This window comes from Hemitrygon akajei, chromosome 13, assembly GCF_048418815.1.
Source record: "Hemitrygon akajei chromosome 13, sHemAka1.3, whole genome shotgun sequence".
NCBI classification, from domain to species: domain Eukaryota; kingdom Metazoa; phylum Chordata; class Chondrichthyes; order Myliobatiformes; family Dasyatidae; genus Hemitrygon; species Hemitrygon akajei.
The window spans coordinates 66868003-66895973 of NC_133136.1; the positions used below are offsets into that span (position 1 = coordinate 66868003).

The 27971-nt window shown below is 39.2% G+C and overlaps 1 protein-coding gene across 1 annotated transcript in view; it reads right to left on the minus strand.

Moving 5' to 3' along the window:
- Nucleotides 1-2277: 2277 nt before the first annotated feature.
- dthd1 (death domain containing 1) overlaps nt 2278-27971 on the minus strand; it is a 32036-nt gene continuing 6342 nt past the window's right edge. Inside the window, 8 exon segments of the mRNA XM_073063965.1 lie at nt 2278-2949; nt 9086-9131; nt 11412-11656; nt 14427-14716; nt 15600-15764; nt 16065-16306; nt 23196-23375; nt 23480-23810. Of these exon segments, the coding sequence (XP_072920066.1) occupies nt 2651-2949; nt 9086-9131; nt 11412-11656; nt 14427-14716; nt 15600-15764; nt 16065-16306; nt 23196-23375; nt 23480-23810 (1798 nt within the window). The 3' untranslated portion in view covers nt 2278-2650.

Consider the following 27971-nt stretch of genomic DNA (forward strand, 5'->3'; position numbering starts at 1 on the left):
GCTCAAGTAATAAAACAGATAACAAGATTAATGCCAAATCTGAAGTACAGCATGAAGCAGAATATAATTATCTTTCATTATACTTACTAATAGCTTCCATATTTTGAAACCCTGTAAACATTCACTTTTTCATTGTTCAATTTTATTGGCATCTAAAACTTAGCACTTTTTTAGCCATTATAAAAGGTTATGAGATAGCAAAATTAATTTCTTTCAAAGTGTGTTTAACTTTTAAAATGGTAAAAGTTTATTACCAATAACCAAAAGTATTGAAGATTTTGAATAATAAAGAAATTAAATTCACTTCAAAATGAGTCAATTATCTAGTCAATTGTTGAGATTTAAGACCAATTATATGTGAATTGCTTAATACAAAATTATGATTAGGAGTTTTTTTTGTAGTTTAAGACCTTTCTGAATAATTACAAGACATTTACATCTCTTACTGAAGTCTCTCTGTGTAAGGCAGACTGTGTCAAATTAGGAGTGGGACAACCTCTGCCCAATCCGAATAGACAAGTCACACTGGTAAATTCATTGAACCCTTTTATTAGATGTCATGTGTAAGTATCAAAACTAGGCCATTTAAGTATGTAAATTATGGGCTGCACACAGGCCGCAGTATTCAGTGTCATCAGTGATCAATGTGACAAGTATTGAAGACCCAGTGTAAGAGTCTTAAGACACTGTGGCTAATCCCATTAACATTTCACCAGACACTTGAATGGAACTAAAGAAAGACTGAGATATAAGACAGCTAGTACACTAAGCACAATCTGCAAACCCATGACACAACATAAACTGCCCCTGAACATAATGTGTTATCTCATCCCTGGATCACATGGAGAAGGATAAGGCAATGGCCTGTTGTTCCTTGCTCCTGATTGTAAAATTGTTCATCTTCCTCTTGTTAGTTGGGATTTCCAAAAGAAGGCTGATATTTTTAGCATGGTAGCATTGCCTATTTCAGTGAGTAACAGGAGAATAAGATTTAAACTCATCAAGAAAAAAACATCTGTTGATAAATTATGAAACAATAAATGTAAAGTAAAATGGAAACCATAAAATACAGTCAGATTTGAGAGCATTTCCATTAGCTATGGCACTGCAGGAAGAAGATTTGGCTCTAAGGAGACACAAAAGACACTAGAGGCAATGGAAATCTGGATCAACACACAACAAATGCTGGAGGAACTCAAGAAATCAGGCAACATGTATGGAAGGAAATGGATAGTTGACATTTTGGGCCAAGGTTCTTCAGCAGGACTGAAAAAAAAAAAGCTGGAATCCTGTTGTTAAGCAGGTGTGCTTCTAATTCCAATGATACAAGAAATCCATGTGTTGCAATAGTTTGTTTCAACTCAATAGAATTAAAACTCAAATAAAACTTGCTTTGTGGTCCCTGAAAATCTTTCTAAGCCCATCAGGCCCCAATGCCGTCTCCTTCTAAATTCTGAGTAGTCACAGGCCAGGGATTCCCACAAGTAAGTGGGGATGATTTTTTTTTAAAAAGACTTTACGAATTGTTTCCTCTGTCCACCTGGTAATCTCTTGATGTGCAATCTTATATAATCTTCCTCTCATTTCTCTGAATAATAACTCTTATTAAAAATAATTGAAGAAAATTGCACCTTCTGAAAAAAAACCTTCTAAACTTACATTGAAAATAGCTTCAAAAAGTCATACAGCAAAACAACAGGCCTCTCGGTCCTTTGTGAGTCCATACTGACCATCAAGCACTTATAGTAATCCTACACTAAGTTATTCTCATTTTATCCTCCCTACTTTCCAATCATCTCTCTCAGATTCCACTATTCAATTACACAGTGGCAAATTAACCTACCAACCCACTTAACATTGGGATGTGGAAGAAAACCAGGTCATCAGAGGAAACCCATACAGTTCTGGGAAGATCATGCAAACTCTACACAGATAGCACCAGAGGTCAGAAGTGAATCTAGATCACAGGTACAGGAAGCTCAATGAGCTGCGTCACTAAGCTGTTGAATTATATCTATAAATAAAATGTAACTAACACAAACTAGTATGTGAAGCAGGAACTCATTTCAAGCACTGAGGAATAGGAAAACTTCATCATTGTAGAAAATCAATGTAATTTACTAATGGCTTCATCACTGATCAATAAGCCAATCCCAATATAAATTGACAGCTTATTCTTTTACAAGTACGCATAATTTTTACTTGTTAATTCTGTTAAGTACTTATACTGCAGTTCATTACAGTAATTTAGTCCAAATGCTGAATACCACAGTCCTAACACACACCACACACAGTTACCATGCACAATTACTCTCAATATTACATATGACATATTGTGAACTAAGATACAAGGTAAAGCATTTTAAGCCCATAGACAAGTTAATTTAATTACAAATACTTTCTTTGATAAACTAACCATCTTTGAAATTCAGGGAAAGTTTTGTTTCATTCTTTGTATTACTTCTTACAACTTAGACAAGGCAACAACAATTCATCTCAATGTAGTTAACTGCTTTCTGACTATGTATTCAGCACATAGATTTACCCACCAGTAAATCTCCCATGCAATTCTGTTTTATGAATGGAAAATCAAATGCTATATCCACAAAATGTATTCCCCCTGGATGTGAACACTGGAGGAAAACTTACTTTATAAAAGTTTTACAGGGTCTTCTTTACTATATTTTGACTGCAACTCTTCTGCTAAGTCTTGTCTTCCACATTTCCTCAAATGTTTGGAAAGGATTTGGATTTTGTCTACAGACATTGGCAGATTCTTGTTCCACGTGTTGAGGAGTTTGTAAATCTGGTCTGTTAAGTCATCAGGATTGGTCAGCCTGACCAATTGGATGGCGCTGCGACGGATTCGCAGAGATGTCACAAACAACATTGCATCTTCTTCAGAAATTTCTGAGGCTACCCAATAAAGTAGATTCTCAGACGGTGTTTCTGGGGTCACAGAAACATAAGGTTACATGAAAACCTGGAAGCCTATGGATGCTTATCTCGAGCATATGTGATCAATCATCTTGTTTCCATATACACCTAATTTTCATAGAACTTCTAGAATACCAGTAGCTATTCTGATTGCCATTCAAAGTGTAGAGAAATGAAATGAATCAGATTAATTTCTTGAATGATATAAATAGAAAATGCTGGTGATATTAGTACATATGTCTGAAATGTTAACTCTGTTAACTTTCCAATCTTCTAAATGTTTCCAACATTTTCCATTTTTATTTCAGATTTCTAGTATCTCTATTTCTCTGAACTTTTTTGTCAACTGCCAAGTCTAAGCAGTTGGTAATCAATTAATTGGAGCATACTATTGAATACAAGCTCTTTCATTATATGTAAAGGACTAACATCTTGCTAACATCCTATGTCCTGAAATATAAGCCTTTTCTACCCAAACATTACAATATCTAATATAGAATTCTGTTCCTACAATAATAATGTCAGATGCTAATGGCATGTTTTGTCTCCAATCTATACATTTCAATTGTAGGAAAAGTTTTAACTGATAATCAATGCCAAGCATTTTGCATCTTTGCGTCCCACTCAGGTTAACGTCTGCTACCCCCTCTTTATAGGAATTGATTCCAATACCACTTCTTAAGTGTGCACAACTATTTGGCTGACTCACAGCTCTAGAGATATGGAATTCAATCCTGGCTCGGATGAGATCTGTGTGGAAATCACATGCCTTTAGTGACTGCATGGGTTTCTTCTGGGCGATCCTTCCTTTTACTCACATGTCAAAGCCGTGTTGGTTCATAGGTGAATTAGCTTCTGTAAATTGCCCATGTGTAAATGGATAGCAGAAGAACAGTGAGCAGATGGGTATATGCAATACAATCGGTTACAGAGAAATAAGTTGGGGAGAGTCTGAGGGAATGACCTGCTTGTATAGAAAATTACAGGAGGCGTAGACAGGGTGAAGAGTCAGAATCTTTTTCCCAGAATGGATATGTTAAATACAGAGGACATAGTCATGTAGTGAAAGGGGCAACATTTAAAGGTGTTTGTGTGGTAAGTTTTTTGCACTGAGAGGTAAGCACTGGAGATCATTGCCAGAGGGGCAGTGCAAGCAGATCAGATGGTAAAGCTTGTGAGGAATTTGGACAGACACATTCACAGGCAGGATATTGAGAGACATAGATCACGTGAAGGTACGGATAAAATTGGCATCATAGTTGTCCCAGGTATTGTGGGCTAAAGAGCATGTTCCTGTACTGCACTGTTCTATGATGGGAATGCTCTAAAAGCCACCAATGGCTTGTTGGGCCAAATAGCCTCCTTCTGGGTTATTATGAATAAAGAATTAAAATATAAACAAAAAACACAAACACTGTTACTGGGAAGTAGAATAACCTCAATGGTGCATGAAGTATTGAAACGTGCAAACATCATAAAGTTCTCATCAAAGAAAGAACAAGGGAGCTTTGGGATTAACTGTTCCATTTAATTCTGAATATGATTTATAATATTTATATGTTCTGTAACTAAGATATTGATTAAAGTAGAAATTCATTTATAAACTAGCACTATTTAAATTTTGAATGATGAGGAAATATAACATCTGAATTCTCCATTTAAAGTAAAAGTTATGTAATAACCAAAAACAATTAAATCCATACTTTGCATCTGGGAGAAGCTTGATAGATACCATCATGCTTATAAAAACAGCTGTAAAATTCTTCATAAGCCCTTTGACTCTTCTTCTCTATCTAGAGTTATAGTCATAGGATTCTACAGCACAGAAACAGGTTCTTCAGCCCATTTAGTCATGCTGAACTATTAATCTGCCTAGTCCCATCTACTTGTATCCAAATCATAGCCCTCCATTCTGCTCTCAACCATGTACATATCCAGATTTCTCTTCAATGTTGAAATCGAACCTGCATCCACCACTTCCAGTGGCAGCTTGCCCCACACTCTCACCACCCTCTGATTGAAGAAGTTCCCCCTCATTTTCCCCTTAAACTTATCAACTTTCAGCTTAACTAATGACCTCTAGTTCTAGTCTCACACAACCTCAGTGGAAAAAACCTGCTTGCATTTATCTTATTTATACCCCTCATGATTTTGTATACCTCTATCAAATCTCCCTTCATTCTTCTACTATATATGCTAAGGAATAAAGTCCTAACCTATCCAACCTTTCCCTAAAACTCAGGTCCTCCAGTCCTGGCAACATCCTTGTAAATTTTCTCTGCACTCTTTCAATCTTATCGATATCCTTTCTGTAGGTAGGTAACCAAAACTGCACGCAATACTCCAACTAGGCCTCACTGAGTTGGAGTATAACATCCAAAGTAACATCCTAACTCCTGTACTCAATACTTTGATTTACGAAGGTCAATGTGCCAAAAGATTTCCTTACAATCCTTTCAACCCATGATGCCAATTTCTAGTAATTATGGATCTATATTCCTAGATCTCAACACTCATCAATGCCCTACCTGTCATCATAAGTTCTCCCATGGTTTGTCATCACAAAGTGCAACACCTCATACTTACCTACATTAAATTGCATCTGCTATTTTTCAGCCCATTTTCCAAATCCCGCTTTAAGCTTTAGTAATCCAGGTGTAAATCGACAAATTTGGTGACCCAGTTTCCCCACAGTATCATCCAAATCATTGACATAGATAACAAAAAAAATGGACCCAGCACCAATCACTGTGGCACAGCACTATTCACAGGTCTTCAGTCAGACAGGCAACCATCTACTGCCACTCTCTGGCTCTTCCCACAAAGCCAATGTCTAATCCAATTTAATACCTCATCTTGAATGCCAAGCTGCTAAATCTTCTTGACCCACCTCCCATACAAGACCTTGTCAAAGCCTTGCTAAAATCTATGTAGACAACATCCACTGCCTGCCTACATCAGTTTCCCTTGTAATTTCCTAAAAAGCTCTGTAAGATTACTTAGACATGACCTACAATGCACAAAGCCATGTTGACTATCCTTAATCAGTCCCTGTTTGTCCAAATACTTACATATCCAGATCCTTAGAACATCTTCCAATAACTTATCCACTACTGATGTCAGGCTCACCAGCATATCATTTCCATCTTTTCTTAGAGCATCTCTCAAACAACAGAACAACATTAGCTAACCTCCACTCCTCCACTGGGGATTTGCCTCAAGACAGCAAATTCTTCCCTCTCTGTGATCTGTATACAATCCCTGAATTCACTGCTTTGCCTCATTTCCATTGACTGTGTCTCTCTCCTGAGTAAATACAGATACAAAAAATTCATTTATCATCTCCTCCAGTTCTTTCAGCTCTATGTATAGATGACAGCTTTATTCTTTCAGAGGACTAATTTTACCCCTTACTATCCTTTTGCTATGAGTACTATATCTGTAGAAGCCCTTGAGTTTCTCCATCACCTATCTGCTTAGAGTAAATTCCTGCCTTCCTTTACTCCACCTGATTTCCTTCTTCAAATTTTCTCTTTGATTTCTTATAGTCCTCAAGTACTTCAGTTGCTTCTTCCTGCCTATACATGCCATGCACCTCCTCCTTTTTCTTAATCAAGGCCTCAATATCTTTCAAAAACCAAGAGATATTGAGGCCCTGGTTAAGAAAGTTAAGAATAAAGAGATGTTATCTTTACCTTTTATTTTGACAGGAACATACAAACTCTGTTCTCTCAGAATTTCACTTTTGAAGGCCTTCCACTTCCCAAGTACACTTTCACCAGAAAATAACCTGTCCCAATCCACATTTGACAGACCCTTTCCAATACTATCAAAATTAGCCTTTCTCCAATTTAAAACCTCAACCCAAGGACCAGACCTATCCTTCTCCATAATTATCTTGAAACTAATGGCATAATGATCACTAGATGCAAAGTGTTCCCCTGCACAAGCTTCTATCACCTGCTTTGTCCCATTCCTTAAACGGAGATCACATATCACACTCCCTCTTATTGGGACCTCTATGTACTAATTAAGGAAACTTCCCTGAACTTATTTGACAAACTCTATCCCAATCAGTGTAGCAGTCCCATTCAAGATGTAGCAAGTTAAAATCACCTACTTTCGCAATCTTATTTTTCTTGCAACAAATTTGTTCCTCTAATTCCCATGGATTGTTGGGTGGTCTATAACATAATCCTATTAATGTGGCCATCCCTTCCTTATTCCTCAGTTCCACCCATATAATCTCAATAGAGAAATCTCGCCTGTCCTGCCTGTGTACTGGCATGACATTTCCCCTGATTAATAATGCCACCCTTTCTTTTAACTGCCCCCTTGCTTGTGTCTAAAGCAATGGAAGCCTGAAATAGTGAGCTGCCTGTTCTGCCCCTCCTGCAACCAAATTTCACTAATGGCAATAACGTCATAATTCCACGTGCTGCTGCATCCCCTAAGTTAATCCATCTTTCCTATATTGAAATGTACAGAACTCATAATATTAGTCCCATCGTGCCCAAATCTTTCAATTCCTGACTTCGTCTTTAGGATTAACAACATCTTTCCCCACACCCACTCCACCATCTGCTCTGACGCTCTGGTTCCATCCCCCTGAAACTCTAATTTAAACCCGCCCTCCTCATGCTAATCAACAAACCTTCCTGCAAGGATATAGTCCTTCTCCAGTTCAGGTTCAAAATGTCACTTTTGTACAAGTTCCACCCTCTCTGCAAAAATGCTCAAAGATCCAAAAATATCTGAAGCCCTCCCTCCTGCATCATCTCCTTAGTCATATGTTAAATTGTATTATCTTCCTATTTTTGACCTCACTAGCATGTGCCATGGGTAACAATCCTGAGATCACAACCCTGGAGATCCTGTCCTTTAACTTAGCACCTAATTCATCATCCTTCCAAGTCAATGGTGATGATGTGGTCCATCCCTCCCACCTAAGAATGCTGTGGACTCAATCCAAACCATCCATGACACTGGTATCTGGGAGGCAACATGCCATCTGGGAATCTTGTACTCATCCACAGAACCTCTTGTCTCTTCTAATCAAAGAATCGGTTATCACTACAGCTCACCTCTTCTCTTCCTTACCCTTCTGAGCCACAGAGCCAGACTAGGTGCCAGAGATCTGTCTGCTGTGACTTTCCTTTTCTAGGTCATCTCCCGCCAACAGTACCCAAAGCAGTAAAGCTGTTGTTGAGGGGTTTGGACACAGGGGTACTCCACAGCGGCTGCCTATTCCCTTTCCACCTCCTAACAATTACCCTGAGTAATTACCTCCCTATATGTCCTGTTGATTAATCTCTCAACTTCCTGAATGATCTGTAGTTCATCCAGCTCCATCTTCAATTCCTTAAGACAGTCTGAAAGAAGCTGCAGCTGAATGCACTTTTGTAGATGTCATCATTAGGGACACTGGGGGTCTCCCTGTCTTCACAAGAGGAGCATTCCATTACCTTGCCTGGCATTCCCACTGTCCCACTGCAATAAGGAAGACAAATAAATAAATGAAGAAAAATCTACTTCCACCTTCACCTCTCCTCAATGAAGCTTCTCTGAGCCAAAGCCTGAACTCTATACTCCAACACTGGCCAACTTATACGATGACTACTCCCATAATAGCCTCGCCACTTAAATCTGACTTTTTTTATTGGTCATGTCAAGTACCTAATTACACAAACTCTAACGTCTCCTTGGGAACTGTGGTGCACTATCTCTATTACTTTTCCTATTTTTTCTCTCATTGATGTATTTTTCAACCCCCAAAATGCTTGGGAGTTGCAGCTATCTAGAAGTTTCAAGAGCAGATCAAAAGAATTTTGCTAGAAATTAGAAAAAAATATAAATACTATTCACATATTAAGGATATATAATGGATTTTGTTCTTGAGGAACAATTAAATGTGGTTTAAAATAGTCCACTTGCTGTTTGATTTTCAGGGATAATAATCTCCTGATACATCTTATTTACTTTCATGTTACTTCATGACACTATTTTCAGGATGATGTGGTCATGAATTGAGGTGAAGTTGTTCATTTTCATTTACAATGGTAGCAAAATTCCTCAAAAAATGTTCTTGCTTATGGGTAGAGTTGGAGGCAGTGTAAACAGTTTCAAAGCCAATGATCATTTTTTTTACCTGGTACTTTGTTCACACTTGTTGAACGACTAAGAACCTTTTCTCTCTAGAAACAACAAAAATAAACAAAAATAAAAATAAAGCAAAAATGAAGCTGTATTGTTACATAAATAGTCTTTTATTATTAATATTCATCCCTGCAACTTTCCCCCTGTGAAACCAATTTCCTACCCATAGTTAATCTCTTAGTTTTACAACTTGAAGAATATTAATTAGCAATGAAACATAAACATGCAAAATAAATGCAAGCCTTTCCTTCCTTTCTGTATGAAAGCAGACATCCCAAGATGAAACTCTTCCTGAATATACTGATTAATTACAGCCATCTATGAGACCAATGTTCATATTTGTGGACATTGATATACCTTCAGATCCTGACAGTGATTTCATAGTCTAGTTCAGCAGAAAGGCAGATCCAATGTTGTGCCATAGTATGTACACATTTTTCAACCTCAACACAGCCTTCCTTTTGTTGTAGGCAGAGTGCAATGGAAACTAATTGGTATGAGGCAATGCAATAGAGCAAAAAATGACATTTGTGACATTGTCCCTAGACAGTGTCATTTTAGTAACACCAGTACTCAAGTTTGGTACCTAATGCAAAGTTGCTCTGTTACTTATCTGGCACTTTCAGTTTCCACTTTGGTTTTTTTCTTTCATTTCCACAGTTTCTGTCTTCTCAGTCTAACAAAAAGATTGCAAGACCCTTCTAAAGCCATTCAGAAAATTTTATCAGTCTTTAGTAATAGTTATGACTGCCTCCTTTTTCTTAACATTTCAGTTACGATAACTTTCAGTTGCTTTGCAACTTTATGATAATAAGAGATTCAAGGGATTATCAGAAAAAAAGTTGTTGACTTGCAACAGATGGGAGTGTGGTTCCTATAACTGACTATTGGAAGTACTGAAGCAGTTTTATTATAAAAGATCAAGTGCTGCTTCCAAAAAGAAAAAAAAGTGATAAGCCATGTCATCTCACTTGTGGCAAATGGTCCTGAATAGAGGCAGCAGCATCCTGCCTAATAGCACAGACACCCACATGAGTCCTGGACTATTCAGAGGAACAAATCTTTCTGATCCCATTGTCACTGAGCTGCACAGAGCTTTATATTATGCTCAAGGACATTTTCTCTTCTGGATCTTGTGTTATGTCAAACCCAGTGCAGGCTGCAAAACCTGTAATCAGTACGATTTTGTAGTAATTTAAGAGGCAACAGAAAGACTTGGCTACTTTTTAATTTTCATTTATTTTCATGATTTTAAACTTTCCTTGACGTTGATATGTGTTCATAAAGTGTTTTAGTTACTTAATTTTAAATGCATCCAAATATTAGACATTTAAAACTCTTGACATCAGCGCCAGTTTTGACAGAAGACGAAGTTTTGTACCAGATTAGTCCTCATAGTGGGAGTTGAGACCTCTCCACTATATCACCGGCAGATAGACTATCACACAGACTTTACCCTCTAATTTCAGGGTGCCGAGGGCTGGTGAGGTCAGATCATCTCTTCAGAAGCAGAGAAGCACAGGTGTGCTTGAACTACATGCCTTTGGGCATGGTAAAAGGGTCAGCATGATCCAGCCCAGTAAACTAAAGATGCAATACTCTTGTTTTTTGGGGGTGAAGATTGATGTCACTGGGTTATGTTCTCCAGGCATTTTATACATTGTCTGGATGACCATACATGAGCCTGACGATTGAGTACTGGCAGGCTTTTATACGGGGATGGTGGGGGGTGGGGGGTTGTCACAACACTGCCGTTTTAGTTTGGGGAAAATTACAAATGACCCCATCTGTACCCTGACAAGTTCAACCAGGAAGTGTTTTCCTTTAGGAGACACCTCACTACAAACACAAGGAACAACTGTAGCTTTGACCTTCCAATTTACTATAATGACTGATATCACCCAATGCAGTAAAGACCAGTCAGCAAACCCAGAAATCCCTTTATCTTTTGCTGCATTATTGGTGAATGGAGATCAAAATTTAGTTCCTTCTCTTTAAGTGTCTATCAACCAAGGTAAGATTCATTGAACAGTATTGACAAAAACAATATTTGTGCACAATTCTGTTTCATCAAGTATTGAAGGCGTGATATATATATATATATATATAAAAAATATATTCTTCATAAAAGAAAATTATACCACACGGAGAAAAGCAGAAAGATGGACAGAAGAATGATAGCATCACAATTAATTGCCATATTGTCAGCACTGCACTCACATGCACTGCTTATGTGTTTAACTTCTGGTAAAGCCATCAATAAGCCAAATGGTATAAATTGATGTGATGAACATTAGATTTCTGCTACTATAGCTTACCTTGGGTAATGTTAATGTTAATTTGCATACAGGTTTAGGATCCAAATTACCCACTGGCTGGGGTTCACTATCCTGTTGCTTAGTCAACTCATCTTTGGTTATTTTATAAAATACTGCCATTCCCTTGTAGTGAGGTGAGCAGTGGTTGCCAAACTCATTCACCTCAGTCAGTTCCAGCTCCAATCTGGTTTTCCGCTGCGAGTGGAATATCAGTTGATATCCTTGAGATGTCTTTTGGTCTCTGTCTAAATGAAGTTGTAAAGAAAATTCACAAATGTTATGATGGCCAGTTTGAAAGCTGATGTAATGAATTGAAGAACTTCATTTTTGTTTCTCTTGGTCCCCTGAGGTGAAACACACTTTACAGGAGCATTTAATGTCTTTATGCTAATCAGGAACAATTTGTTAGGGAAAAATTAAAAATTATTGCTTAACTGATTAAATGTTGAAAATATATTTTACTTTGGATGATTAAATCATCCTTTTAAAATCTGATGACATGTCATATCTTTTAGTATGTAATACTATTTCAACTGTCCAATTAGTTTATTATTGTCACATGTACTGAGGTACAGTGAAAACCTTTGTTTTGCATGCTGTCCATAGAGGTCATTTCGCCACATCACTACATTAAGCTACTGTTACAAGGGAGAAGCAATAACAAAACACAGAATGAAGTGCTACAGTTACAGGGAAAGTGCAGTGCAGGCAGTCAATAAGGCACGAGGTCATGACTGGGCGGATTGTGAGGTAAAGTCCATCTTATTGTACAAGAGTCTATTGATTAGTCTTTTAACAGTGGGATAGATCTGTCATGCTTTCAGCCTTTTGCATCATTGGGGGGAGGTGGCGCGGGAGAAGAGAGAACGTCCAATTTGGATTTTTAAAACAGTTGATACCGTTCATACTCAATGTGCCCTTCATGTTTCCTAAATTCAGAACAAGTTCTATATATCACGGCCTCTTAATAAATTACAACATGAATGCATGATGCCTCTGCAATTGGATCCTCAACTTCCTAACTGGAAGACCACAATCTGTGTGGATTGGTGATAATATCTCCTCCTCGCTGACAATCTACACTGGTGCATCTCAAGGATGTGTGCTTAGCCCACTGCTCTACTCTCTCTACACCTATGACTGTGTGGCTAGGCATAGCTCAAATACCATCTATAAATTTGCTGATGATACAACCATTGTTGGTGGAATCTCAGATGGAGACAAGAGGGCGTACAGGAGTGAGGTATGCCAACTAGTAGAATGGTGCCGCAGCAACAACCTGGCAATCAACGTCAGTAAGACAAAAGAGCCAATTGTGGACTTCAGGAAGGGTAAGATGAAGGAACACATACCGATCCTCATAGAGGGATCAGAAGTGGAGAGAGTGAGCAGTTTCAAGTTCCCGGGTGTCAAGATCTCTGAGAACCTAACCTGGTTCCGAGATAACAATGCAGTTATAAAGAAGGCAAGACAGTGACTATACTTCATTAGGAGTTTGAAGAGATTTGGTATGTCAACAAATATACTCAAAAACTTATATAAATGTACTGTGGAGAGCATTCTGACAGGATGCATCACTGTCTGGTGTGGGGTGGGGGGGTTGGGTTACTGCACAGGACTGAAAGGAGCTGCAGAGGGTTGTAAATTTAGTTGGATCCATCTTGGGTACTAGCCTACAAAGTACCCAGGACATTTTCAAGGAGCGGTGTCTCAGAAAGGCAGCATCCATTATTAAGTACCTCCAGCACCCAGGACATGCCCTTTTCTCACTGTTACCATCAGGTAGGAGGTACAGAAGCCTGAAGGCACACACTCAGAAATTCAGGAACAACTTCTTCCCCTCTGCCATCGGATTCCTAAATGGACGTTGAACCCGTGAACACTACCTCACTTTTTTAATATATAATTATTTCTGTTTTTTGCACAACTTTAATCTATTCAATATATGTATATTGTTACTGTAATTGATTTACTTATTTCTTTTTCTTCTTCTTCTATATTATGTATTGTATTGAACTGCTGCTGCTAAGTTAACAAATTTCACGACGCATGTCCAGTGATAATAAACCTGATTCTGATTCTGAGAGCAAACTGATTACTTCCAGTACATTATAACCATGGCATTCAAAGTGCTTACAGACGATATCAATTAAAAAGCAGGCCTCGTACAGAATGGAAGACACATGAATGAGCATGAGCAAAGGAGTGAAGTGAGTGGAAATGTGAATCTCCTGGATGCCAGTGAAAGGAACTCCCCTCCTCATAGTGTAAATGATTCACCTGCCTGCCACATCTGGCACCTCCTACCTGATCTGTGAAAGAGTCTACTGTTCTTAAATAGACCTCTGAACCCACAAATTCGGAGTGGAATCATCAAATATCCTCAGTCCTCAGCCACTGTCCTAGAGGAAGGTATGAATTTGGCAGAACATGGGAAAGGAAGGTTTCATCATCAATGAATGAAGAAAATCAGAGATAATGTTTCGCCAGGTTGCTGCCAATCTTGGCAAATAATTACATGTTCCCTGTTAAAATGAGCTGGTAACCAGTTCTAACTTATTATTGCATAAATTTCTATTTAAAATCATTGAGCAAATATTTAGAATTGAATTCACTTCTGTCTGTCAAAGAGGGCAAAGGAGTAATTGTTACCATTGTAAACACTCAGAAAATTTAAAGACCACTGGACACTTGATTAAATAGTCGTGTTAATTTGAAACAAAAAAACTAACAAAGGCTCTGTACTTAAAAGTTACTCACTTCTGGCTTTTGTGATCTTATTCTATATTAAGATAAAAGTGATCGTTACCATCAAGTAAACTTACAAAGTATGTTTTTCATTTGCGTGTATATATTGAGAAAGGGAGATTCTCTGGAAGGCCATGTGAATGTACTCTGAAGATGTGATGGTGCATTCAAAAATTTGGGGTATAAATTGGAATAAATACAAAGTTCAGATTAAAATTATGTATTTGGAAAAATTGGCACTCAAAGGTAGTATGATTACTCACTCACCCAATGACTTAATGTTGCCGCAAAGCTTGAGAATAAGCTGCTCACCCTCTCTCATTGGAAACTCTTCAGATGGCTCCGGTGGGCCTCGGAATCCCTCCTCACGTAGTTTAACTAATTCCCACTGTAAATCTTTGGAAGGAACCATCAGCACAACAATATGGTGGGAGTTGTCTCTTTTGTGGTAGATAATAATGTTAACCATAGTGAGCGGGATCACTTCTTCAAGTTTTTGTATGAAAGAAATTAAACAGCTGCTATCCACTGAAGATGAAAAGCGGAGGACAATAAATCTGCTCAAGGAAGAAGAGAATTGTAGATGTTGGAGCACTGCAGCAAAAACTATTTTGTTCAATGCAGTCTACCCTTTTTTTTAATTTCATGACGAGCAAAATCTGTACTGTTTAAATGAAGGTGAATCCTGCTTGCCTCAATTCTCTGTCTAGGTACCCTATCTAGACATTTTGCGCCAAAGAGAGGGGTAAGTCAGGTTACTCTATAAATTTTCGGTATCCAAAAGACTTCTAATGGGGTGGAGCAGCATCCAGGAAAATGTTAAAAGCTTTTTAAATGGTTTACTTTCTCAAAGTTTCCTTCTAAGGATCTCTGATAGAGACATTCAAAAATTAAAAGAATAAATTCAAGTTATAGAAAATTAAAAGTGAAATGATTTAAAACACTTTATCATTGACATAATAAACATTTTTTTAAAACAATTAACGGCATTTCCTTTATCTATAGAGTCAGGTGACCCAGTCATACTCCAAACTATCCCTGATGAAAGGCCTCTACTCACTCCCTTCAACAAGCCATCTCTTTACCACTGGACTCAAGAGGTCAGATGCACCAGCATCAGGCCGTCATCTTAACACAACCTTTTATGACTGGCCTAGCAGTGGTTGATAGCCTTGTGCAATAAACAGCTGTCAATCAATTCAATACAGCCCAATTTAAAAAATGACAGAGTTGGCAATAGGCTAACGCATTCAAAAGTAAAAGAAGCGAAATGAATATTATTACTGGTGCTTTTGCTGAATATTTTGAACTTAGGCCACATCTGAAATTGTAAATTTCAATTATCCTCCTGCACGTTGCCAAAATTACACTTTTGATGAAACACTGTTTTAAAATATTGTGCATTTCTGGGATCACATTCAATCAAAAGCAGAATCCTACCTCTCCACATGATCATTTAATTCAATTGCAACCAGCCCATTTTGCATTTCTTTCACGGGTACATTGTCCATCATCACCCATTCTTCATCCTTTGATTTAAATCCAAACAGTTTTAAAGATTCATTGGTCAGATCTCCAGGTTTTTTTACTGGTGCACTCATTGACCTAAGAATTGTGAAGGGACAGTGTAAATATATAAAGAAAGCTGCAGGGCATATCAAATGCATTCTGTTACACAAAATGCAAATAAATGTTCTGCTGACCTGAAATATTATCTTAATTTCTCTCTCTCCCCAGATACTGCTGATTACTTTCAACATTTTTTATTTCTAACTTATTCTTCATTTCATATTTGTTCAGATTATTTTGTAAATTTCATCTAATTTAAACAAAGTTCTTATTTTTCACATGTCTTCATTTTCCAGCTGCTTATGCCTGCGCATAACAATAAAACCCTTTATTTACCGTGAGCAAAGACCGTTGTTCTTCCGTGTTGCTGCTGTTGCTGCCTGAGGGTGGTCGATTTTATCTCCTAATCTCCTTTTATCTGAGTTTGGTGGACAGGGCAGAGTAATGGTAATTGATTTCCGGAACTGCTGAGTAGATGGATGTTTGATATGAACAAGAGGGGTAGTGGAGATTATGGGGTGAAAGCTATCTTCTCTCGATTTCATTACATTCAACAATGTTGAATCAATTGGCTGAACCTGTGAGAACAAACAGGAATACAAAGATAAGTAATCCAGTCCATTTTCAACCTGCATTATTTCTGAAGTTCATTAGAATAGGTTTAGATCAATTTTGACAGTAGGTAAAATCAACTGCTAAATACAGGTGGATATGACTTAGGCTAGATTTCCATGGTTAGAAACCCAATCAATTTATCTGCTAATAATTTCCAGAGAAATAGTTATTGGCAGAAACCTCTTCCCTCATTTCCATTCAGGACCCTAACAGTCATTCGAGGTGAGACAGTACTTCACCTGAAAGCCTGCAGGGATGATCTGTTGTGTCTAGTTTCTCCCAATGAGGCCTCCTCGACATTGGTGAGAACCGTCATAAGTTGGGGGACTGCTTCATCAAGCACCTCCACTCTATCTACCAAAAGTGGAACTTCCTGGTGGCCAAACATTTTAATTCCCATTCCCATTGCAACATGTTGGTCCATGGCCTCTTCTTGTGTCACAATGAGGCCAGCATCAGAGTGGAAGAGCAACACCTTATATTCTGTCTGGGTTTACCTCCAACCCTTTCCCTCTGGTAAAACAAAATACCTCCCACCCCTTCTTCTATTACACTCTGGCCTGTTACCTCTTCTCACCTGACAATTACCTCCCCCTGAGTCCCCTCCTCCTCTCCTTTCTACTATGGTCCACTCTCTTCTCCAATCAGATTCCTTCCACTCCAGCCCTTTACCTTTCCTACTCACCTGGCTTTACCTGTCTAGCTATCCTCCTTCCCTTCTCTGCTTCCTTCTCAGTCCTGAAGAAGGGTCTTGGCCCAAAAAGTTAACTGCTAATTCATTTCCATAGATATTGCCTGACCTACTGAGCTCTTCCAGAATTTTGTGTGTGTTGCTTTGAATTTCCAGAGATGTTCTTCCAATTACTTACTGCAGCATAGCCAGCGACTCACAAAATCACTGAAGATTTGATCACAGACTATGGACATCCCCAAGGCAATATTACCTCATTTAATTTTATATGTGAATTTTATTGCTTAAAATCTGCATGTTGGACATGTGGCTGCAAACTGAACTCTCACAAGGGAAAAGATACTTGCAGCCCCACAGCAGCCAGAGAATCCAACCCACCAGTCTCCTAAAAGCTTATTTGTATGCACAGACTGTACATAAATTGGGCATTCATAATTTGGGGAAGATTTGTATATGGATGAATTCTGATGTTGCTTCTGATGTTGATGTTCCATTATCAGGTTGTCCCAGCCACTGAAAAGGCTGCGTTACTAAATACTCCTGTACACCTGCTCATTAACGGAAGTATCTAATCAGCCAGTCATGTGGCAGCAACACAGTGCATAAAAGGATGCAGGCATGGTCAAAAGGCTCAGGTGTCGTTCAGACCAAACATAAGAATGGGGAAGAAACGTGATCTAAGTGACTTTGACTGTGGAATGATTGCCGATGCCAGACAGGGTGGTTTGAGCATCGCAGAAACTGCTGATCTCCTGGATTTTCAGATACGGTCTCTAGGGTTTACAAAGAATGGTGCAGAAAACAAACAAAAAAAATCCAGTGAGAGGAAGTTCTGTGGACCAAAACACCTTGTTTAGGGCAAAGGTTAGAGGAGAAAGGCCAGACTTGTTCAAGCTGGCAGGAAGGTGACAGTAATTCAAATAACCACGTGTTACAACAGTGGTGTGCAGAAGAGCATCGCTGAATGCACAACATGCTGAACCTTGAAGTGGATGAACTACAGTCACAAAGGACCGTGAATGTACACTCCTGTGGCCAGTTTATTTAGTACAGAAGGTACCTAATAAAGTTGCTACTGAGTGTAAATGCAATATCTCAATTATTTCTGTGAAGTTTGGAGATCACCTGTTTCCCAGACCTCCAAGATAATTCAAAGTTTACCTTGACTGCACTTCTCAGCACTAAGGTTGGATGTCTGCATGACCTAAACAGCTCCATCTTATTATGATGCTATTGTGATATTAATTGACCCTTTTAATACTCTGAGAATTTAATAAATGGATGATATAGTCACTTTACAATCCAATTAAATTTACAGAAAGTTTTTGTTGTAATTCTACTTGCAATACCATATCACTGTAAGATACAGAAGCAGAATTCAGCATTCGGCCCATCAAGTCTCCTACACTATCCAATCATAGCTAATTTTTGTCAAACCTATTACCCATCTTTTCTCCATAACAAATAAGAACCCGCCTTAAATGTACACAATGACTCGGCCTCCACAGTCCTCGTTGCGAGGCTATTCTACAGATTCACTACCCTCTGGCTGAAGTAATTTCTTCTCATTTGAGTTTTAAGTGGACACCCTTTATTCTGACTCTGTGATGTCCGATCATGGAAACTCTTACTAACAGGAACATTATTTTCATGTCCACTCGGTCTAAGGCTTTTGGTATCTGGTAGGTTTCTATAAGACTTCTTCAACCTTACCCTGTCACCATCCTTCTGAATTCCATTGAATATGAGCACAGAAATATCAAATGTTCCTCATATATTAATCTATCTAATTGCTGAAAAAACCCAGAAGTGGATAAGAACTTCGAACAAGGTTGGAGGTGACATCGGATGCACGGCAACTCTGGTAGGGTTGGCAAGACATTGCTTCCTACAAGGTGAAACCCAATAGCATGAATAGTAGTGATGCTTCACTACCAGATGAACTCAACGCCTTCTATGCCCGCTTTGAAAGGGAGAATATAACTACAGCTGTGAAGATCCCTGTTACACCTGATGACCCTGTGATCTCCGTCTCAGAGGCCGATGTTAGACTGTCTTTAAAGAGAGTGAATCCTTGCAAGGTAGAAGGTCAACCTGTGCCAACCAACTAGCGCGAGTATTCAAGAACATTTTCAACCTCTCACTGCTACAGGCAGAAGTTCCCACTTGCTTCAAAAAGGGAACAATTATACCAATGCCAAAGAAGAATAATGTGGGCTGCCTTAATATTTATTGTCTGGTAGCACTCGCATCAACAATGGTGAAATGCTTTGAGAGGCTGGTCAGGACTAGACTGAACTCCTGCCTCAGCAAGTACCTGGATCCATTGCAATTTGCCTCTCGCCACAATAGGTCAAAGGCAGACACAATCTCAATGGCTCTCCACATGGCCTTAGACCACCTGGACAACACATACACCTATGTCAGGATGCTGTTCATTGACTATAGCTCAGCATTTAATAGCATCATTCCCACAATCCTGATTGAGAAGTTACAGAACCTGGGCCTCTGTACCTCCCTCTGCAATTGGATCCTTGACTTCCTAACCGGAAGGCCACAATCTGTGCGGACCGATAATAACATATCCTCCTCGCTGATGATCAACACTGGGGTGTGTTGATTGTCAGCACCTCAGGGGTGTGTGCTTAGCCCAGTGCTCTACTCTCTATATACACATGTCTGTGTGGCTAGCCATAGCTCAAATGCCATCAACAAATTCGCTGATAATACAGCTATTGTTGGTAGAATCTTAGGTCGTTATGAAAGGGTGCACAGGAGTGAGCTAAGCCAGCTAGTGGAATGGTGCCACAGCAACAACCTGGCACTCAACGTCAGTAACACGAAATAGCTCATTGTGGACTTCAAGAAGGGTAAGACAAAGGAACACATACCAATCCTCATAGAGGGATCAAAAGTGATGAGAATGAGCAGTTTCAAGTTCCTGCGTGTCAAGATCTGTGAGGATCTAACCTGGTCCCAACATATCGATGTAATTATAAAGAAAGAAAGACAATGGCTATACATTATTAGGAGTTTAAAGAGATTTGGCATGTCAACAAATACACGCAAAAACTTCTATAGTTGTACCATGGAGATTATTCTGACAGGCTGCATCACTGTCTGGTATGGAGGGGCTACTGCACAGGACCGAAGGAAGCTACAGAAGGTTGTAAATCTAGTCAGCTCCATCTTGGGTACTAGCCTACAAAGTACCCAGGATATCGTTAGGGAGCGGTGTCTCAGAAAGGCAGCGTCCATTATGAATGACCTCCAGCACCCAGGGCATGCCCTTTTCTCACTGTTACCAACAGGTAGGAGGTACAGAAGCCTGAAGGCACACCCTCAGTGATTAAGGTATAACTTCTTCCCCTCTGCCATTCAATTCCTGAATGGACAATAAATCTTTGGCCCTACCTCACTTTTTTTTAACGTACAAAATTTCTGTTTTTGCACATTTAAAAAACCTATTTAATATATGTAATTGATTTATTTGTTTATTTATTATTATTATTTCTATTTTATTTATTATTTTTTCTTTGATAGTTTACGTATTGCATTAAACTGCTGCTGCAAAATTAACAAATTTCACATCACATGCCAGTGATAATAAACCTGATTCTGATTCTGAATTCTGATTCTGCAGGAGATGGTGGAGGTAGAAAACATTCAGTACCTGCATGAATTCAGAGATTGGACTGAGAGTTAAATTAGTGTTAAGTAATTTAAACAATATCGATTTTATCAATTTGATTAATTATCAGCACTGTTGAGAGAGTTATAAAGGTTTAAAACCTTTTGACATGGGACAAAATCATTTGGAAGTTCATTAAATGAAGCCAAAGAGAGTGTTGGACTAATAGAGGGAAGTATTTCAACAGGTTTTTATGCTTTTTGTTTATCTCTGGGAGAAATAAACCTGAGGCACACTCTGATTTGCACACCAGGTTAATGTGCATACATGAGAAAGTACTTTCAACACACACAAAATGCTGGTGGAACACAGCAGGCCAGGCAGCATCTATAAGAAGAAGCACTGTTGACGTTCCAGCATCTGTAGATTTCCTCGTGTAAGTACCTTCAATGCCTGCTTTTTTGTAAACATGATAAAGATCAAGCATTTTTTAGAATGACAAACAAGAGAAATGTGCAAATGCTGGAAACCCAAACAACACACACAAAACGCTGGAGGAACTCAGCAGGCCAGACAGCTTCTATGGAAAAGAGTAGAGTTGATGTTTTGGGCCGAGACCCTTCAGCAAGACTGGAGAAGGACCGTACTCTTGTAGATAGATGCTGCCTGCCCTGCTGAGTTCCTCTAGCATTTTGTGTGCAGTTTTACAATGCACTTGATTCTTATCTCTGAAGGTTCAGGGCTGCAAACCAGACCTGTGCGTTCAGTTGAAATGTCAGAACCATCTGTGGTCAGGGAGGTAGAAACCCTGTACAACAGTCAGCAGTATCCTGAGGAGAATGTGTATCAACACACACTTTTCCCTCTTAAATCCTGTGTAAAGTATGCACCGTTAATATTTCACCAATTCTTGTGCACTCCTGTTGTAATTAAGGATGTTCTTTTTTATTGGAAAAACCACAGTTTTGACCCCAGTTTCTTCAAAACAACCGCTAGAAAATCCATGACTGCCTGAACAGATCTTGTGAAAATACAGAGAAGGTAAACTTACCTAACTGCTTATATTATGAGAAAGATTTTGTAAATCCAGTTATGTGACAGTTATATAAAAATTTGTTTAAGTTGCACTTGGAGTACTGTGTGCATTTCTGGTTTGTAGAACAGAGTGATCTAGGAATAGTTCGCTGAAGGTGGAATCTCATGTCTATAGGGTGGTGAAGAAAGCTTTTGGTATACTGGCCTTTATGAATCAGAGCATTGAGTATAGGAGTTGGGATGTAATGTTAAAATTGTACAAGGCATTGGTGAGGCCAAATTTGGAGTATTGTGTACAGTTCTGGTCACCGAATTATAGGAAAGATGTCAACAAAATAGAGAGAGTACAGAGGAGATTTACTAGAATGTTACCTGAGTTTCAGCACCTAGGTTACAGAGAAAGGTTGAACAAGTTAGGTCTTTATTCTTTGGAGCATAGAAGGTTGAGGGGGGACTTGATAGAGGTATTTAAAATTATGAGGGGGATAGATAGAATTGACGTGGATAGGCTTTTTCCATTGAGAGTAGGGGCGATTCAAACAAGAGGACATGAGTTGAGAGTTAAGGGGCAAAAGTTTAGGGGTAACACGAGGGGGAACCTCTTTACTCAGAGAGTGGTAGCTGTGTGGAACGAGCTTCCAGTAGAAGTGATAGAGGCAGGTTCGATTTTGTCATTTTAAAAAATTGGATAGGTAAATGGACAGGAAAGGAATGGAGGGTTATGGGCTGAGTGCAGGTAGGTGGGACTAGGTGAGAGTAAGTGATTGGCACAGACTAGAAGGGCCGAGATGGCTTGTTTCCGTGCTGTAATTGTTATATGGTTACCCCACTGCAAGAAGGATGTGGGGTTGTAGAGAGAAATTAGCATTTACCAGGATGTACACCAAAAGTTTGCCAAGAATTGAGCATTTGCTAGATAAGTGTTCACCAAGATATTTACCTGGATGCCACCTGGATTAGAGGGTATAATCTATGAGAAGGATTGGACAAATCTGGGTTGTATTCTCCAGAGTATCAGAAGCTGGGGGAGACCAGATAGAAATTTATAAGATTATGAGAGGCATAGACAGGGTAGAAGTCTGAACTTTTTTCTTAGAGTAAAAATGCCAAGAACTAGAAGACATGCATTTAAGTTGAAAGGGAAAAGTTTAAAGGAAATGTGTAGGGCAGGTATTTTTTACACAGAGAATGGAAGTACTGGGTCAACTGCCAGAGGGAGTGATAGAAGCATATTTTACAGTGGCTTTAAAGAAGCTCATAGACACATGACTATGTGGAGAACATATGGATATGGATCATGTATGGGCAGCAGAGAATTAATTTAATTTGGCATTGTGTTCAGTGCAGACAACTTGGGATGTCTCGTGCTTGTTCCGTGCTGTACTTTTCCACATTCCATGATTATGTTTAATTTTAAATGAGAGCCAGCAATGGGCTAAAATCTTTTCTAAAAATTAGACTGGGAAAGGGAGATTTCTGGTGAATTATTCCCTACCTTTGATTGAACTACCACTGAGGTGCTGAAGGATCCAGGGAAGTAGTTCAGTGTAATTCTTGAGTCCACGCTGAGCTTCAGGGCTAAACCTTTCCACGGTACAGTAAATGTCTCTTTTCTTAAGCAGGATATAACTGAAAAGATGCCAAGCTTATATATCTTAACATCTGCACAGTTTTTCTAGAAGCCAAAATAAGATAGATTGGAGAAATATAATTTAATTTTTATTTTACACTGCTGTTATTTTGTGAGTCTTCCGTACAAAGTGTAAATTGTTTACTAACCTTGTGCCCATTGTACACACCTTCCAAGGAGAGTGGGCTCAAATAACTTGAATGTGGTGTTGCATCCAATGCCTTTACCATAATGTCATGATAATTACCCCGATAACGAGCAGCGAATGGTATAGCAATCTTCAAAGGGAATGGAATCCTGATCCTGGAGTCAGTACACTGAATGCTGATTACATTGCTCACCAGTTCTTAGTCATCGCTTACAACCATTGGGCTCCTTTCATTGATTATTTTGCACAGCAGCCTCTGGACTATGAGAAATGGTGCAGTGACGTAACAGCCAATTTGAGGCTCAGTTTCTCTATCCAAATCCGCAAACAGTCTTAAAAACAGAAAGGAAAACGTATAATACATTGAACAATTGTCTTAAATGATTGTTATTATCATTCATCTAGCTCCCCACCCACCCCCCAGTCCCCCACACACTTATCTTCCTCCTAGTGATCTGGTTCTAATTTATAACTCTGTGTATTTGCAAATATACAGTATACTCAACTCTTCCACGTTCTACGTTGTGTGAGAATCTTGTCCAGGAGTCACTTGTTTGGTATCATCATTTGAAATGATGTAATGATGCAGCTCTATAAAAGCTCTAGTTTGGCCACACTTGGAGTACTGTGTCCAGTTCTGGTCGCCTCACTATAGGAAGGATGTGGAAGCATTGGAAAGGGTACAGAGGAGATTTACCAGGATGCTGCCTGGTTTAGATAGTATGGATTATGATCAGAGATTAAGGGAGCTAGGACTTTACTCTTTGGAGAGAAGGAGGATGAGAGGAGACATGATTGAGGTGTACAAGATATTAAGAGGAATAGACAGAGTGGACAGCCAGCGCCTCTTCCCCAGGGCATCACTGCTCAGTACAAGAGGACATGGCTTTAATTTAAGGAGAGGGAAGTTCAAGGGGGATATTAGAGGAAGGTTTTTCACTCAGAGAGTGGTTGGTGCGTGAAATGCACTGCCTGAGTCAGTGGTGGAGGCAGATACACTAGTGAAGTTTAAGAAGCTACTAGACAGGTATATGGAGGAATTTAAGGTGGGGGGGGGGTTATATGGAAGGCAGGGTTTGAGGGTCAGCACAACATTGTGGACTGAAGGACCTGTAATGTGCTGTATTATTCTATGTTCTATGAAACAATTTCAGATACGAAGTTTTGTTGAAGAGTCAATAACCAAAATGTCAACTATGTTTTTTTTCTTCACAGATGACTGTCTTGGCTTACTGAGTATACCCTTCATATTCTATGTTTATTTCAGTAGAAGCGACAAACTGTGGAGCGTAAGTACTTCTATTGGTAGAATGCTTTTCTTAACTTCACTGTTAAGACTTACCAAATGTCGTCACTATTATGGTATGGAAAATGTGGAAACCAATTTAAGGAGAGAAGATTCCAAAAAAACAGCAATCTGATTAATCATCTAAAATTTTTCAGATTTAATAATGTTAATTGAGAGATCAATTCTGTGCAGAACTTAGTGTCGTGATCTAAAATGTCACATTGTTCTTTGCTTTAACATTGTATCTGAGAGAAAACCTCAAGCACTCGCTTAGCACAGAAGTGAGAGTTTAGATTTTCTGCCATGTTAGGAAGAAAGATGCTCTTTCTTCGTCTTGTATGGCAGAACCCAGAACATAGAACAGGAACAGGTCTCCAGTCCATGATATGCTAAACTAACGAAACTAGTAATTAAGTACCTAAATAAACTAAACACTTCTGCCTACACAATGCCCATATCCTTCCATTTGCTGCACATCCTGTCTGAGGGCCCTTTAGATGCTTCTGTTTTAATCGTCTTCACGTCCACCACGACAGTACAATCCAAACACTCACCACTTCCTGCGTAAAGAAAAAAAAACCTGCCCCACACAACACACACAAACTGCTGGAGGAACTCAGCAGGCCAGGCAGCAACTATGGAAAAAGTACAGTCAGCATTTCTGGCCGAGACCTTTCACATCTCCTTTGGGCGTACTCACTCTCACCTGCTCTCTTGTATTAGACATTCCAATCCTGTGGAAAAAGATACTGCCTGTCTACTGTTTCTATGCTCCTCATAATCTTATAAACCTCTATCAGGTCTCCACTCAGCCTTTGCTGCTCTGGTGCTGACAACCCTAGTTTGTCCAATATTCCCGCATATCTCATGCCCGCTAATTCAGGCACCATCCTGGTAAAGCACCTAGTCACCAGAGTACTCCCCTTTTTAATAGAAGCCCGACACCTGCCATGATATTTCAGATCTAGTCTAGATTACAGCAGTGCCTAAAAGATGTATTAAAGGCAAATTTCTTTGGCATTTCAGTTGACCAGGGTGGAGTGCCTATAATTGATGATCTCAAGTTGGTCATCTTTATAGTCCAGCAGTATTTGATGTCATAGTCATAGAAAAGTACAGCACAAAAATATGCCCTTTTGTCCACCTATTCCATGCTGAAACATTTAAACTACCTATTTCCCTCGATCTGCACTGGGACCATAGACCTCCATATCCACCATCCAGGTATCTATCCAAACTGCTCTTAAACATTGAAATCGAGCTCGCAAGAACCACTTGTGCTGACAGCTCATTCCGCACTCTCACGACCTTCTGAGTGAAGTTTCCCCTTATGTTCCCCTTAAACTATTCACCTTTCACACTTAACACATGACCTCTGGTTGTCGATCTACCCAACCTTAACTGAAAAAAGCCTGCTTGCACTTACCCTACTACCCCTCATAATTGTGTATACCTCTATCAAATCCCTTCTCAATGTTATACGTTCCAAGGAATAAAGTCCAAATTTTCTCAATCTTTCCTTATAACTTGGGAATTCCCGACTTAGTAACATCCTTATAAATTTTCTCTGTACTCTTTCAACCTTTTTTTTAACATCTTTCCTGTAGGTAGGTGAACAAAACTGCACACAACACTCCTAATTAGGCCTCACCAATGTCTTATACACCTTCAACATAACATCCCATCTCCTGTACACAATACTTTGATTTATGAAGGCCAATATGCCAAAAGCTTTCTTTATGACCCTATCTATCTGTGACAAAACTTTCAATAAATTATGGACCTGGATTCCCAGTTCCCTTTGTTCTCTCACACTCCTCAATGCCCTCCTGTTCACTGTGTAAAACCTACCAAAGTACAACACCTGCACTTGTTTGCATTATATTCCATCTAACATTTTTCCAGCTGGTTTAGATCCATCTGCAACTCATGATAGCCTTCCTTGCTGTGCAATACACTCCCAATCTTGGTGTCATCTGCAAATTTGCTGATCTAGTTAACCACATTATCATTCAGATTGTTGATATAGATGAAACACACCAATGGACCCTACACCGATGCATGTGGTGCTCCACTCGTTACAGGCTTCCAGTCGGAGAGATCACCATCTCCTACCACTCTCTGGCTTCTCCCACAAAGCCACTGTCTAATCCAATTTACTAGCTCATCTTGAATGCCAAGCGACTGAACCATCTTGACCAACCGCCTATGCAGTCAAATGCCTTGCTGAAGTCCATGTAGACAACATTCACTGCCTTGCCTTCATCCACTTTCCTGGTAACTTCCTCAAAAAACTCTATAAGATTGATTAGACATGACCAACCATGCTACAAAGCCATGCTGACTATGCTTAATCAGTCTATGTTGATCCGAATAGCTACAGTATATATCTGGTCCCTTAGAATGCCTTCCAATAACTTTCCCAGTACTGACGTAAGGCTCGCCAGTGTATAATTTCCTGGTTCATTTTTAGAGTCATTTTTAAATAGCAGAACAGCATTAGCTACCCTCTAATCCTCTGGTCCCTCATCCGCCACTAAGAATGATTTAAATATCTCTACTAGGGCCCCAGCAATTTCTGCACTAGCCTCCCATAGGGTCCAACGTCCTTGTCACCCCTGGGGATTTATCCAAACTAATTTGCCTCCTCCTCTGTAATCTGTACAGGGTTCATGAAGTTGATGCCACTTTGTCTCACTTCTATAGACTCTGTATCCATCTTCCGAGTAAATACAGATGCAAAAAACTTCATTTAAGATTTCCTACATTTCTTTGGGCTCCACACATGGATTACTACTCTGATCTTCCAGAAGACTAATTCTGTCCCTTGCAATCCTTTTGCTCTTGATATATTTGTAGGAATCCTTAGGATACTCCTTCACCTTGTCTGCTAGAGCAACTTTATACCTTCTTTTAGTCCCCCTGACTGCATTCTTCAGTAATATCTTGCCTTTCTTATAGTCATTTGTTCCTGCTTGTCTATACCTGCTATGCACCTCCTTTCTTTTTCTTTTAACCAGGGACTCAATATCTTTTGAAAATCAAGTTCCCTACACCTGTTATTTTTGCTTTTATTAGGCACATACAAGCTTTGTCCTCTCAAAATTTCACTTTTGAAGATCTCCCACTTACCAAGTACAACTTTGCTAGAGAACAGACTGTCCTAATCCACACTTGCCAGATTCTTTCTGATACCATCAAAATG